Below are 15,956 nucleotides of genomic sequence, written 5' to 3'. Positions count from 1 at the left end.
TCTTCTGACCTTTGTCACAGTTTAAAAACAATCAGAAGCATTGTCTGCTAAGTGTTAATGAGCTGTTTTTATGAAAATATGAATCATTATGAGAAATAACAAATGTAAAAATTAAGATTCCTTCTCAAAAGGTGGCACTTGCTCTGAGTAAAAGCAAATAATAATATAGACTATGAAATCTCACTGAGAATCACAAAGCATACAAATCAGGGGAAAAAAAACTAAAGCTGTTAGTGATGTCTGATAACTTCTTTTTCCATTATACAACTATCTAAGACTTACTAATAAACTCAGTGAGTCTTCCAACTGAGGGGTAAATAAAAGAGGGGTAGGTAAGTCATTTTCTTATTAAATAGTGTGACTTGTAAAACTGTAATTGCCCTGTGAAGGCAAAGAAAAAGACAAATGATTTAGCGACGTGTAAAACTTTTGCCAGGCCTAGATCAAAAGCCAAGCAGAGCACTCCAGGTACAACTGAATGGTATATTACACATGACACGAGGAAAGAGGATTTGTAAAAGTTTCAGCTCCAGAACAAGGAGAATAATTTTACAGGTGACATATTAATAATTGACAAAAAGGCAGGTCTTGGTAAGACTGCTCAAGGGCCACTGATTTTCAGGTAGCTGCTGAACAAAGGGTTGCATTTCTAGTGTCCACGTTGTTCCACCCCTGACACTGAGGGGAATGGAGAAATCCAGTGATGGTAGCATGATGTTTTATGAACAGCAACAACAAAAATGATTTTTTTCTTAAATCCTGACTATTTTCACAAAATTTTCAAATACCACTAAAGCCATCCATAGTCTTTCTAAAGTCTGGAGCTTTAGGTGATAGCTGCAATAGCCATTTGTAAATAAGTCACTAAATTTTCCATTCTTCCTTCCCCTTGATAAACGTTCAGTCTTAACAGAGTGATTTTATGTTATATTCTGCCCTTCTGTTACATTTGAACATACTAACTTCCCAAACTATGCTTCTGCACTTAAAACCTGCACTTAAAAGTGTGTTACTACTATTACCTCTTATGTCAAGAAGTTAAAGAAGCTCCCTGTCACTCAAGGTAAAGGATGAAGGGAGGTGGGGAGGAGAGCATTAACTTTTATAAGCAATAGTAATATCAAACATAGATTCTGGTCATGGAAGCATGCCTGAACTTTGAAATACATCGACTCAAGAAAAGGCAGTCAATTGGATTTCTTTTAATAAAGGCTGATATTTCTACAAAATGGAGACAGGATCCCTCATTGCACTCCTGGGTTTAAGCTGTGAGAATTTCATGATGATGGAACAACACAGGGCTCCTCACGTGTCGGCCTCCATACTGAGTGTTTCATGTGGCTTGCCCTGGTCCAACCACAGTTGGTGCAGGGAAGATCAGAGAGGGGCCCACATAGCTATGCAGTGGCAGAGTCTGGCCTCAGACTCAGCTCAGTGCTGATCACTCCCCTCCACAGCCTTCCCTCCTCCCAGCCTTGGAACTCTCAATCTGGAATCTGGGCAACACAACTCAACATGCATGCAGGAGCTACCCCCAACACAGAGGGGACTGGCTTCCACTTGAAGTTGGTGGTAAATTTAAAGTGAATTAAATTAATTATTGAATTTCATGTGAGACTAACAAATGAAATCGAATGACAATCATAAGTCTGATACAGTATGTATCACATATGGTAAAGCAATGACATAAAAGTATGTGGGAAGGTCAGTACAATGGATCTTTAAATATGTTCCATTTTAAAATGAGGTACAGATCCAACTTCTCTATTTTCTAACACTGCATCAAATGAAGTGGTGAGCTCATTTTCAAACTCTCATCAGAAAGATGATATGAAGGAAAATCTCAGCTTTGGAGCATGGCCTATGGGCCAAAGTTGACTAAAACTACTGAGCTGGAAAACTGTGACCCACATAGCAGAACATTATCAGCACAGGAAAAAGGTGGCAGGTGGAGAAGCCAGCTGAGAGCAGGGAGAAGAGGCTGCATCAACTGGGCTGGTCAAGTCTCAGACAGAACAGAATCTCATACAATGGCTACTCTCATGGCACTGGTGGTCAGGGTCAGAAGGACCGTGGCAAGGCATCATCAGGGTCCATCTATCGAATACTGCAGTGGTCTCCAGGCAGAACAAGCTGGATGGGTTGTAAATGGGCTAGAAAGATTGGATCTATAATAGCATGAAGAGGATTTTCATGAATTGAGGTTACAAAAAGAATAGAGAATGTGCTGTTTGCAGAGAATGGGAACTGAAAAGAGGAATGCAGGCCAGAGGAAAAAAGAAAAATCCGTGCTGGCATAGAGCCATTCACTATTAAATGCAACCTTCATTCCCCAAGTTCAATTTTATTTTACCATTCAGTATATTAAAACATGATGCTTATTTTACCAGGTTTATAACTGCTATTCTGGAATTTAGTGATCCTTGTGCCATAATATCATAACCTATTATTTGGCTGAGCTAAATGCAAAATAATTTCCAGAAATCAGCAAGTCTGTTCAGTTCAACCATATGGATCTATGGTAGTACAATGTTATACCCCAGGGAATGAAAAATGTATGTGACAATGATGAAACTGAATAGTTGTGAAAGACTGCATGGGCAGCAAAGCTCTAAATATTTATCACCTTGTTCTTTTTTTAAAAAAAGTTTGCCATTTCTTGGTCTATCCTATCGTATTGTGTTTATTCCCATAAGCTTCTCCAAGTCCTTTTTGGAATGAGGTGAGGATGCCAATATGCAAATAATCACTTTCCAATAGTGGCTTTCGTTTTGATCTTACCTTCTTGTTGAGATGTGTGGGAATTTTATTTAAAGAGAGCTCACAGGCTGACATTCTCTGTTAATCAGCTCTGTGTGGTGTTGTGGTGAGTAGGTTGATGGGGTCTGTGACATGGACCAGCATGGAGGTAAATCCAAAGCGAGGATGAGAACAGGCATGAAGGGAGATCCCTGAGAGGAGAAGGCCCTCCCTGAGTGAGGAGCTGCATTAGCCCTACCCCACCCCCACCCTCCATTTCCACCAAGTTGTTGCTGGTCGTCACCTCTACCAGTCAGGTTGCAGATTTTTCCCCACATGGACATGAAAATTTGGCTTGTTTTCTGGGGCTCGGTGCCACAGCCTGTGATTTGTGTTGGTTGCTAAACTATCACCCTACTAAAAATTTAAAAAACAAATAAAAACCAAACCCCTCAAACCCACACGTATGAGGTGAAGGGAGGGGAGAGACAGGACTTCCACTGCCCAATGTTCATTCTCAAAAGACATCTCATGACTGAGGCTATTATTAAGAAAGTCAGGTATCAGTAGCCCACCTCTTTTTCTCTCATGTTTTTCTTTTACAAGTATGCTACAAGATTATAAAAGGTATAAAAATACCTTAAAATCTCAAGACACTCTGTGAGAATGTAATAAAGAACCAATACCAAATAAATTACTCTTAAATATAATTTAATGGTGTTTCCTCTGTAATGCAGGGAAACCACATTAGAGAACATGGGAAATTGGGAACTATAAAGAATAGGACTGACTAATGGTATTAACTGCTCTAAATAATCCAAATTAGACTGGCTACTTTCCTGATATATGTCACTTTTTATTGCAAGTCAACAGTCTGACATAAAGTCTGTAAGAGCCATAAAGAAAAACTCAAGTGCATTTTCAGCCGTGGTTCTCCTGGGGCATACACACTCACTATTCACAGAAAAGAATGGAATATTCAGCCTTCGTGGCTTAAATATCCTTTATCTCTAACTGTACATGCATTCCCACAGAGTGATTACCCTCATCACAAAGGGTCAGAGCACATTAGTTCACTTTAAAATTCATTGTTAAAAACAATTCGACCCAATAAGAAATTTCTAGATTGTTCTCTACATTATGTAATATAAATTCAAATGCCTTTCTAGAGAATGAATGGTGTGTGAGTAGAAGGAGGAGATGAAGGAGAGGCACAGAACGAGATAAATTCTACTCTTAAATTCTCAAAGATGCCAACTGAGCTCTTCCGTGATAAATAATAAACTACTCCATGAGGTCTTAAATTTTGTATGCCCTGAAAATAAGACAAACTAGAAACAATCTCTAAATTCATTGTGTGGTTATTTCTAGAGAAAGGAGCATTTAGATTCTGTATTCTGCCTCTCCCACTCAATTCTGGACAAGATCTTGTCAAAAGTAAAACATCTACTCTTTGAGTTGCTTACCCATAGAAACAGTTCAACTGGAGATGGAAGTGGCCTGGAATAGTCTGCAATGTGTAATGGTGTCTAACTTAACTTACTTCTAAAAAAGAAAGAATTTGTTTTTGTTTTGCATAGTTATAAAAATGTAGAGGAACAGATATTCAACGGAGGCCTATGAAGAGCAGGCTGTGGGGATTGGTTTTGACAGATGACACACCTGCTGTTTTACATGACTTAATTTGTCTTACATGCCTTACTTTGTAGTTTTATAAACTTAATTACTGAAATGTTAATAAAATGCAAATAAGTAAAATACAAATGTATTAGGAAAGAATATGCTCCCACCTCCACCTATCTGGTGTCCTGGTTGATGATGAAATAGGAAGCAAGAAGAAGGTTTTTGGTAAGTTGGAGAAGAAACAAAGATTATAAGCATATATCTTGCCCAAAATGATGCAACAAAACTGGTTAATATTATAGTAAAAGAGGCCAGGAGCTGTGGCTCATGCCTGTAATCCCAACACTTTGGGAGGCCGAGGCGGGTGGATCACAAGGTCAGGAGTTTGAGACAAGCCTGGCCAACTTGGCGAAACCCTGTCTCTACTGAAAATACAAAAATTAGCCAGGCGCAATGGCGGTCACCTGTAATTCCATCACTCGGGAGGCTGAGGCAGGAGAATCGCTTGAACCCGGGAGACGGAGGTTGCAGTGAGCCAAGATTGTGCCACTGCACTCTAGCCTGGACGACAGAGCAAGACTCCAGCTCAAAAATAAATAAATAAATAAATAAAATTAAATTAAAATAAAATAAAAGCAAGATATGCATGTCTTACAAATCTCTAGTGACTCTAAGGCTGTCCTTTTCCTTCAGTCCCCACCTCCTGCACTCCATGGACACACACAGAAGCAGCTAAAGGACCTGGATTCTCTGTCTTTTTTTTGTTTTTGTTTTTTGAGATGGAGTCTCTGTTGCCCTGGCTGGAGTGCAGTGGCACAATCTCGGCTCACTGCAACTTCTACCTCCCAGGTTCAAGTGATTCTCCTGCCTCAGCCTCCTGAGTAGCTGGGATTACATGCACCCACCATCACGCCCAGCTACTTTTTATATTTTTAGTAAAGACAGGGTTTCACCATGTTGGCCAGGCTGGCTTCAAACTCCTGACCTCAAGTGATCCACCCTCCTTGGCCTCCCAAAGTGCTGGGATTATAGGCGTGAGCCACTGCGCCCAGCAAGGACCTGAATTCCTTTCTCCAGTCTTATTTCCTCCACTGGCTTGGGCCCACCAAGAAGAAAACTAAACAAAACAGAGCCAGAGGCCAGGTGGAAGAAGTATGGCAAGGGAAAGGAAAGTAGGCAAAGGCTTAAAAAGATAGAGGTTTGATACTGTGTGTGCGCACGGTATCACACACAGTATCGCACACACTCGCTCCTTAATCACACTGATGTCAACTCATATGGCTGTACCCAGCCCACTTGGCTCCAGCCATCTCAGCCTCCTTACTGTCTGTGATGGGTCCAGTACTTTCCTGCCTCAGGGCCTTGGCACTGGCTTTCCCTGCTCTTGGAATGCTCTTCCCCAAACAGCCACATGGCTCACCCTTTCACTTCCTTCATGTCTCTGCTCTAATGTCACCTTATCTGTGAGGCCAGCCCTGACCTCTTCGCATCACGTAATATTTGACAAGTCAAGACATACTTTAAGTGTTTAAGTGTAAGCTCCATGCAGGTGGGACTTTCATTTTGTTCACTGTGCTAATCACAGCAACCAAAAGGCACTCAATCAATATTAAGACAAGGACAGAGGAAAAAGTAGTGAAGCTACAAAGAACATATTCTCCTTTCAATATAAGCCAAGGTTGTTTTCTATGATTGAGAATCAATCAAAGGTGAAAATGAAAGATCTTTCCATGAATCTCTGGACTCACTGCATACGCTTGTTTATTCAGTATTTTTTTCTTGGTAATATATAGCTTCAGTATCTCAAAATTTATGGATATAATCAGGGATTATAAAATAATTTCAGCTCGATACTTGCTGATTCAGTACACAACTCATTTGGAAATATTCCAGGTGGACCGACCTGTGCTTATTCTGCTGACATTATTATAAACATTTCATCTATTGTTTCTTTTTAACACAGAACAATGTCCATAAATCATGACCTCTATGTTCATAAAAGTTTAATCCTCCTGTTTACTGCCTCAGAGTCAAAGCCCTTACCATCATGTCCTTAGAAGTTCATCATCACACACACACAAAACAGGATTATTCCCACTTTGAGAGGTTACTAACTAGTAGGAGAACCTGACTCTAAGGCCTGATTCCTATCTCCCTTCTGGTGTGTAATCAGATCAAGAAAAGTGAAACCAGGCCACAAAAACATGAGCAAAGCTCTGTCTCCAACCTCTGAAAGAGGAAAATGTGGAGAGTGTAAGTGGCCAAGAATTGCCAGAGGCTCTAGTTAAACGGTTGCAAAGAATGTTCAAGATGAAAGCCACTACAGAAGAGCTCAATCTTAACTATCCCCACAGCTGGAATGTTCTGCTAATTTTTTAGGATGCATTAAAGTGATTTTGAAACAAACTCCCTGAAAGAAAAGGATTAACAGCCTTTCACAGAGGAAGTTTCCATTCATTCATCATGTTATCAAAGACACTCTGGGGAGGGCCAAGACTTGCCTGTGTGCAGGGTCTACTGCCGTCATGAGAGCTTATGTTTAACACACTTGACCGAGATGACAGCCTGTGGGGAATCGCCAGTCCCCTTAATTAGCTGGGAGAAAGTCAAGAAAAACCCTTTTTGACATACCCATTCAGGCTCCACTATATGTGCTCCTGCAGATCAGTTACAATAGAGCAGGCACGCCAATCCATGAGCTAAGGTCAGATAATAATAAAACAAACCTCATATTCACCCCTAAATATTTCATGCGGCTGTTGAGTACAGTGCTTTTCAAGCCTTTAGATATATGTCTTACAAGAAAAGATTCTCTAGACTAAAATCTAATTGAACAGAATTGCTAACTTTTTGCAGTTTTATTCATTTAGATAATAGATACTGAGTGGCAAATTTAGATAATAAACAAATAAAATTTAGGTAATAAATATTGAGTGGGGCAAGTTCTTAGTGATAGAAGTATGGCAGTGAACAAGACAGCAAAAAACATTTGTCCCCATGGGGCTCATGCTCTGGTTGGCAGAAATAGGCATTAAGTAAAATAACCAAACTATATAGTATTTTAGAACTTGAAGTTTAAGTGAAGGGAGTTAAAAAGTAAAAGGGAGATAAAGAAAGGAGTAGAGAGTATATGACTATATTTTAAATAGGATGGTTAAAGTAGACCTTACTAACAAGGTGAAATTTGAGCTCAAGTTTATGTAACTAATTGGCATGCCAGAGTTTCTTGAGGATGGTTATTTACATGATCCTTGTTTTATAAAATTCATTTACAAAAAGATGTATCAGATGGTTACTTTAAAATAACGTGTTTAGGAGGAAAGAATACCCTCTTCAAAAAACGATGCAGAGAAAACTGGATAAGCACATGCAAAAGAATGAAGTTGGATCCCTACTTCACTGCACACCCAAAGATTAACTCAAAATGAATCAATGACCTAAATATAAGAGCTAAAACCACAAAACTCTTAGAAGAAAACAGTCATAAATCTTCGGATTTGGCCATGCATTTTTAGATTTGACAATAAGAGCGTGATAGAAAAAGAAAAGCATAGCTAAATTGGACTTCACAAAAATTAAAAACTTTTGGTCAGGCATGGTGGCTCATGCCTATAATCCCAGCACTTTGAGAGGCCATGGCAGGTGGATCACTTGAGGTCTGGAGTTCGAGACCAGCCTGGCCAACATAGTGAAACCCCGTCTCTACTAAAAATACAAAAAATTAGCTGGGCGTGGTGGTGGGTGCCTGTAATCCCAGCTACTCAGGAGGCTGAGGCAGGAAAATTGCTTGAATCCGGGAGGCAGAGTTGCAGTGAGCCGAGATTGCGCCATTGCACTCCAGCCTAGGTAACAAGAGCGAAACTCCATCTCAAAAAAAAAAAAAAAATTAAAAACTTTTGTGCATCAAAGGACATTATCAGGAATGTAAAAGGCCAACCTACGGAATGAGAGACAGTATTTGCAAATCAAATATCTTTTAGGGGTTTAATATCCTGAATATATAAATAATTCTTTACAACTCAACAACAAAAAAGACAATCCAATTAAAAAATGGGCAAAGACCTAAATAGACATTTCTCCAGAGAAGATATAAGGATGGCCAATAAACACATGAAAGGATGCTCAACTTCATTGATCATTAAGGAAATGCAAATCACAACCACAATAAGTCACCTCTTCAGACTCAGTAGGATAGCTTTAATTAAAATAACAAAAGATAAATAACAAGTGTTGGTTGGGATGTAGAGAAAAAGGAGCTCTTGTACATTGCTGGAGGGAATGCAACATGGTACAGCCACTACGGAAGTTTGTCAGCGCTTCAAAAAGTTGAAAATTGAATTACTTTATGACTCAGCAATCCATTCCTAGTTATATGCTATAGAGAAATGAAAACATATATCCACAAAGAAACTTGTACACAAATATGTACAGTAGCATTATTTTTAGTAGTCCAAAAAAAAAAAACCATTGAAAGTAGGAAAACATTGAATGTCCATCTATGAATAAATGGATAAGCAAACTGTGGTATATGCTAAAGGTATTAAAATATTCTGGCATATTTACTTAAATTACTTGAATACAAGTTCATAACATTTGAAAAACAGCAGGTGCAAAAAGATCACTTTGACCTTCTTGTTATTTCTTAAAACAGAAAATGCAATTCCCATGTGAAAGATGCCCTCCCCACACCAAAAAGACGCAGCTTCCTTATTCTCAAGGATGAGAAATATAACTAGAGAGAATCATGTACAGACCTTGTTAAAGTAACTCTTATCTTCTAAGCTTCCCCACATAATTTAGTTGTACCTTCACTATTTACTATTCTTTGTCCAATCCAGCTTATAAATAATGGACTTCAACTGCTTCTTTGACTCTTTAATTCTTTATGAGGGCATCTGTGACATGTAAAACTTGTATTACATAAATGTGCATGTTTTCTCCTATTTATCTTATCTCAACTTAATTAGTGAACACAAGCGTGACCCTAAGTGGATGGTGGTGTTTTTCTGCCCCTACATTACATACAATGAAATATTATTCAGCCGTGAAAAGGAACAACGTGGTACAACTTCAGTGAACATCAAGAATATGGTGTTAAGTGAAAGAAGCCAGACATACAAGATTACATGTTTTATTACTCCTGTAAACAAAAAATAAAACTCTAAGGCCTCCAGCCAGCTGAATGGACCCCTCCTCTTGCTCGAGGGCTTTCCAGAGTTACCTGAAAATCTAGTTCAGGCCATGATGAAAGAGCAGGTTGGACATACCTCATTATACCCCACCAGCATTAACATCAACACAGACTTTATAAGAAACATTTACAGTCTATTCTCTCTAAAGCCTGCTACTTGGAGGCTTCATCTGCATGGTAAAACTAAGGTCTCTACAACCCTTTATTGTAACCCAGGCATTCCTTTATTTTTTATTTTTATTTTTTGAGACAGACTTCGCTCTGTCACCCAGGCTGGAGTGCAGTGGTGCGATCTCAGCTCACTGCAACCTCCACCTCCTGGGTTCAAGAGATTCTTCCACCTCAGCCTGCCAAGTAGCTAGAAGTACAGGCGCACACCACTATGCCCAGCTAATTTTTGTATTTTTAGTAGAGATGGGGTTTCACCATGTTGGCCAGGCTGGTCTTGAACTCCTGGCCTCAAGTGATCTGCCTGCCTTGGCCTCCTAAAGTGCTGGGGTTACAGGCATCAGAGACTGCGCCCGGCCTCAGGCATTCCTTTCTATTGATAATAACTCTTTCAACAAATTGCCAATCAGAAAATTTTTAAAGCTACCTATGATCGGCCGGGCACGGTGGCTCACACCTGTAATCCCAGCACCATGGGAGGCCGAGGCGGGTGGATCACGAGGTCAGGAGATCGAGACCATCCTGGCTAACACAGTGAAACCCTGTCTCTACTAAAAAAAATACAAAAAATTAGCCGGGCGTGGTGGCGGGCGCCTGTAGTCCCTGCTACACGGGAGGCTGAGGCAAGAGAATGGCGTGAACCCGGGAGGTGGAGTTTGCAGTTAGTGGAGATGCGCCAATGCACTCCAGCCTGGGCAACAGAGAGAGACTCCGTCTCAAAAAAAGAAAAAAAAAAAAAGCTACCTATGACCTGGAAGTGCCTCCACCCTTCAAGTTGTTCTGCCCTCCCATATCGAGCCAATGTATGTTTTACATGTATGATTGATGTCTCATGTCTCCCTAAAATGTACAAAAGCAAGCTGTACCCCTACCACATAGGGCACTTGTAGTCAGGACCTCCTGAGGCTGTGTCACAGGTGTGTCCTTCACCTTGGCAAAATAAACTTTCTAAATTGGCTGAGGCCAGTCTCAGACATTTTGGGCTCACACTCCTTTTATATTCTATACCCAGAATAGGCAAATTCATGGAGACAGAAAGCACATTAAAGGTTATCAGGGGATGGAGGAGGGGAAAGCTGAGAGTGATTACTTAATAAGTATGGGGGTGTTTTATGGGGTAATGAAAAAGCTTTGAAACTAGAAAGTGCTGGCAGTTGTATAACACTGTAAATACACTAAGTGCCACTAAATTGTACCCTTTAAAATAGTTAATTGTATGTTATATAACTTTCACCTCAATTTTAAAAAGATGTTTTAATCATTCAAATTTTTTTCATTCAATTTTCAGGATTGGCCTTGTGTTTTGTGTTTAAATTTCAGTTCTGTATTCATTCCAGCCTTTTACCTATTTGCAATATTTAATCATTTTTTATACTTTATTGAGGTAAAGTTCCCATACAACAAATTCACCCATTTTAAGTTATATATTTCGGTGAGTTTCACTATCACAATCATATTTTAAAAAGCATAACATGTTATTTCAATTATAGTCAACCTCCAACCCCACATGTTTTCTGTCATTATAATTATGCCTTTTTTAGAGTTTCACATGAATGGAATCATATAGGGTATTTAGTTTGTTTTTATGCTGCTATGAAGAAATACCCAAGACTAGGTAATTTATAAAGAAAACAGGTTTAATTGACTCACAGTTCTGCATGGCTGGGGAGGCTTCAGGAAACTTACACTCATAGTGGAAGGTAAAGAGGAAGCAGGGACCTTGGGCAGCAGGAGACAGAATGAGTGTTGAGCAAAGGGAGAAAAACCCCTTATAAAACCATCAGATCTCATGAGAATTCTCTCACTATCACAAGAACAGCATGTGGGTAACTGCCCCCATGAGTCAATTACCTCTCACGGGGTCCCTCCTATGACATGTGGGGATTATGGGAACTACAATTCAATTTGGGTGGGGACACAGCCAAACCATGTCATATAGCATACAGTCTTATATGTCTGGCTTCTTTCACTTAGCACCATGTTCATCCATGTCTGTCCACATTGTTTTATGTATTCGTAGTTTGTTCCTTAAAATTTCGAAATAATTGATGACACTGAGTTTGTCCATTTGCATGTTAGGTCATTGGATTTTTCCCACTTTGTCTGCTATTATAAATAAAGCTGTATGAATATTCACAGATAAGATATTCATATGGGCATGCTTTCATTTCTTTTCAGTAGGTGGAGATAGGTAGAGCTGTTTAATTTTATGTTTAACTTTTTAAGAAACTTCCAAATTTTTCCAAAATGTCTGAATCATTTTTTATTCCCATCAGTAATGTATAAGGATTCCAGTTGCTCCACAGTGGCCAACGCTCAGTGTTGGGAATCTTTTTAATGATAGTCGTTATAGTGAGAGTATAATGGTATCTCTTTGTGGATTTAATTTGAAGTTCTCTAATGAGTAATGATGCTGAGCATCTTTTCACGTATTTATTAATTAAAAACTTTGCATATCTTCTTCTGTGCAGGGTCTACTTGAATCTTTTCTCCATTTTAGTTTTTGCCTTCTTAATATTGAGTTTTAAGAGCACTTTTAATATTCAGATACAAGGCCTTTGTAGATTTATGTTTTACAAATATTTTCTCCCAATTTGTGGCTTGCCTCTTCATTTAATTCACATTATCTTTTGATGAAAAGAATATTTAATTTTGATGATGTCCAATTTATCAACTTTTTCTTTTACAGTTTTCACATTATGTGTTCTAAGAAATATTTGCTTAAGTCAAATTCACAAAGATTTTCTCCTTTTCTTTTAGAAATTTTGGTGTAATTTACTTTTTTTTCTAGGACTATGATCCACTTGGAATTAATTTCTGTATACTGTATAAGGTAAGGGTTAAGATTCATATTTTTTTCCTTACAGATATTCAGTTACATGTTTAAAAGACCATCCTTTCTCCATTGAATTACTTTGACAACTATGTCAAAAAGCAGTTGATACCATTAGTGTGGATTTAGCCCTGAATTCTCAATTCTATTCCATTTCCTATTGACATTTTTTAAAAAACTGAGTTTGATCACACACTCCTGTTTCTTCATATATCTAGTAATCTTTGGTTAAACTGGGTGTTGCATGCCATACATTGTAGGGACCCTGGATTCTATTTTGTTCTTCTGAAATTGTTGATTTTCCTGTTTGAATACATTTGATGAGCTTCCATAGATTCAAACTGGAAAATCTGTTTCTCTGCAGAATGCTGAAATTATTACTCAGTTCCTTTTTTCTTTTGCCTGGATTTCTGGGGATTTCTCTTGTGCCAACATGGCTTTGTGATCAGCCAATGATTTGGGCAGAGGTTATACATGGATAACTCAAGCCAGTGAATTTTCCAATCTCTGCTGCTCAACTCGTGCACGCATTGAAGAATGGATTCAAACTTGCAGCAAGTAAGCCTCCCAGGGCTTTTAATTTTGCTTGTGCATATGTCATTTAACAGCCATGAATGCATGGAGAGTATACTACCTCTGCCCTTTCATATTTCTCTTGCTTCCAAAACTTTCCCCTTAAATTTTTGCTGCTCTGTTTCTTTCCCAAAACAAATTTTTCCAAAATTGTAAAACTTTCCAGAGTTTACCAGCCAATTCCAACCAGTAAACTTATTAATTTTTAATGCTGACAGGATGGAAAGACCTTCAGGTAAAAGCATCTTATCCAATGCAGTAGCAGTTTTTCATAAGCAAACATTTTCAAGTTCTTTGCTGAAATGATTTGTCTGTGTCACTACCCAAATCTCATCTTGAATGGTAGTTCCCATAATCCCCATGTGTTGTGGGGATCAGGTGGAGATAGTTAAATCATGGGGGCAGTTTCCCCCATTCTGCTCTTGTGATAGTGAGTTAGTTCTCACTAGATATAATGGTTTTATAAGGGGTTTCCCCTTCACTGGGCACTCATTATTCTCTTTCCTGCCACCTTGTGAAGAAGGACATGTTTGCTTCCCCTTCTCCCCTGATTGTAAGTTTCCTAAGGCCTCCCCAGCCGGGCATAGCTGTGAGCTAACTAAACCTCTTTCATTTATAAATTATCCACTCTCAGGTATGTCCTTATAGCAGCATGATAATGAACTAGTATATTTGCCTTTGGTCTTTGGTCATTTTTGAAATAGCTGTTTTTAGTAATTTTGTTCAGTTTTATACTTTTTGGGGAAGTAGTGGGAGAAATCATCCAACTACCCCTGGCAGTCATTCATGAAAGTAGAGTCTTAACCATATTTTAAGCATTTATAAATAGGTTATTTACCACAATTTCATTTATCATTATATTAAGTCAAATAAATTACTGTGAAAATCAGCCAACCACAGCAGTAACCTCTCATTTACAAACATTAAGCTTCAGATTCAATACAGGGTTAGTAGAAACAGTCAAAAAATCTATAAGGTGGCCATGGTATGTTATTACCCGCTACAAAAAATTTACATACACAAGGAGAGGAGATTCAATTTACACCCAGACCATCCGCACAAAAAAGAACATTATAGGCATAGAATATCTGTCTTCAAAGGCAGAGTTCATTCTACTTTTGAGAAAATTACCTTAAAGGCTGCTAAGCAGTGCAGGCTCAATAAGGCCATCACAACCGCCAGAAAGATGGTGGCTAAGTTCCGCATGTCCCATATGGTCTCTACCAGAGGAATACTGCCGACCTGCCAGTCATAGCACAGGGTCACGGGTGCAAGCAGAAGCCACACGTTGAAGGCCAAGAGGTAGGAATAGGTGAGGAATCTATAAAGAGAAGAAGAATCACTGAAACACTGCTCAAGAACCATGACATTCTGTAAGCATTCAGTCACCATATTTTTATTAAATAGAATTTCTACCCAGTCAATGTTATCTTGGAGGAGAAGACAAGGGAAGATGGAAAGCCATTCACTCATTTATTCATTAAATTGATAGACTTGGGATATATCTAACAGGTTCTAGCCACTCTGAGGTGCTGACCTTTTAATGGTGAACAAATACAGATACAGTTTCCATGACATGTATTTTAAAATTATCATACAAATAAACATATTACAACCAGAAATGAATGCTAGGAAGGAAAAGAGACATTTGAACTGTCCCTTCTTAACAGTGCCCAGAATTCTGCAGTAGATTTGAAAATATTTCATCATTTTTATATTACACTGATCTATATTGAGTTATTTCAAAAAATCAAAATATTTGTGGTATGGAGATAATATGGGGTAGGAGGGAAATTGCAGGTGTCCTTGCTGACAAGGACAGCCAGGTAGACACAGGGACAATGGATGGAGGAGGTGTTATGCCTGTTTCCTGGCTGCAACTAGGCACTAAGGTAAAGTGGAAGGCATTCTAGTTGTTCCCCTCACTTTGTGGGTAGAGAAAATGGAATTTATTTAAATTCATTCATTCAACACACTTATTAAGCAGTGTTCTAGACCCTTGAGAACTGCACATAACAACTTTGTCCAAATCTCTGCATTAGGAGACAATCAAATTCTAGCATAGCCTCAGCATAAGGCTGTGTCCCTGGGATGACCCCAGCCCCTCATTAAAATGCTTACCTGAGAAATGCTGTCAGGAGAATTTATTCTTTGCTCTAGTCAACACGTTACAACAGGCCCCCAACCTCCTTTTTTTTAAACAGCATTTACAAAAATGTGCTTATGACTGTGAATACTTAATTCTAACAACACAGAAGCATCTCCCTCAAGGACCCAAGAGCCATTCCTATGGAATGTAATCATCAGGAAGGACAGAGCCTCTGCCTCCCAATCTCTGGAAGCACAGAACTTTAACTTTGAGAACTGTCAGTCAGTGGGCACAGTCGGCCTAATCGCATCTACAGGGACCAATACTCTGTAAGTCTTCACCTCTCTGACACTACTGAGCACCCCCACTCCACCCACTCCCTCATCCTCCCTTTGAAAGGCCCAGTCACCTCTGCACAAATCAGAATGAAGCTCTGCTCCTTCCCCTACTGTCAGTAGTGATGGAGTGAAATCTGTGTTCACTGCTTCAGCTCATATCTGACTGTGTTTGTCAACTGATTTGGGATCAAACAGAAGAATTAGATGAATTCATTGTCCTCAAGGAATGTATAATCCAATAGTGAAAATAGGACATACTGAATTAAAAAGGCGGAAGGAAACAGATGAACACCGTAAGAGTACAGAGTGTGAAGAAAGTTTCTCCCTCATTTGTCAGGTTCTTTTAGAGGGAATCTTGGATTGGCAAAGACATTAGATGAGATAATTTCCAAGTTACTTTCC

At 39.0% G+C, this 15,956-nt stretch overlaps 1 protein-coding gene across 3 annotated transcripts in view; it reads right to left on the bottom strand.

The window, feature by feature from the left end:
• The window catches only part of TMTC1 (transmembrane O-mannosyltransferase targeting cadherins 1), a 284,520-nt gene that overhangs the window by 120,009 nt on the left and 148,555 nt on the right, over positions 1–15,956 (bottom strand). For all 3 annotated transcript variants that reach the window (XM_019039302.4, XM_019039303.4, XM_055359438.2), the window contains one exon: positions 14,259–14,448. In XM_019039302.4, coding sequence (XP_018894847.3) covers positions 14,259–14,448 — 190 coding nt within the window. The remainder of the gene's footprint in view (positions 1–14,258; positions 14,449–15,956) is intronic.

Source organism: Gorilla gorilla, chromosome 10 (assembly GCF_029281585.2).
Source record: "Gorilla gorilla gorilla isolate KB3781 chromosome 10, NHGRI_mGorGor1-v2.1_pri, whole genome shotgun sequence".
NCBI classification, from domain to species: domain Eukaryota; kingdom Metazoa; phylum Chordata; class Mammalia; order Primates; family Hominidae; genus Gorilla; species Gorilla gorilla.
The sequence above is the reverse complement of the archived record's forward strand: the minus strand, read 5'-3'. Positions and strand labels throughout refer to the sequence as shown.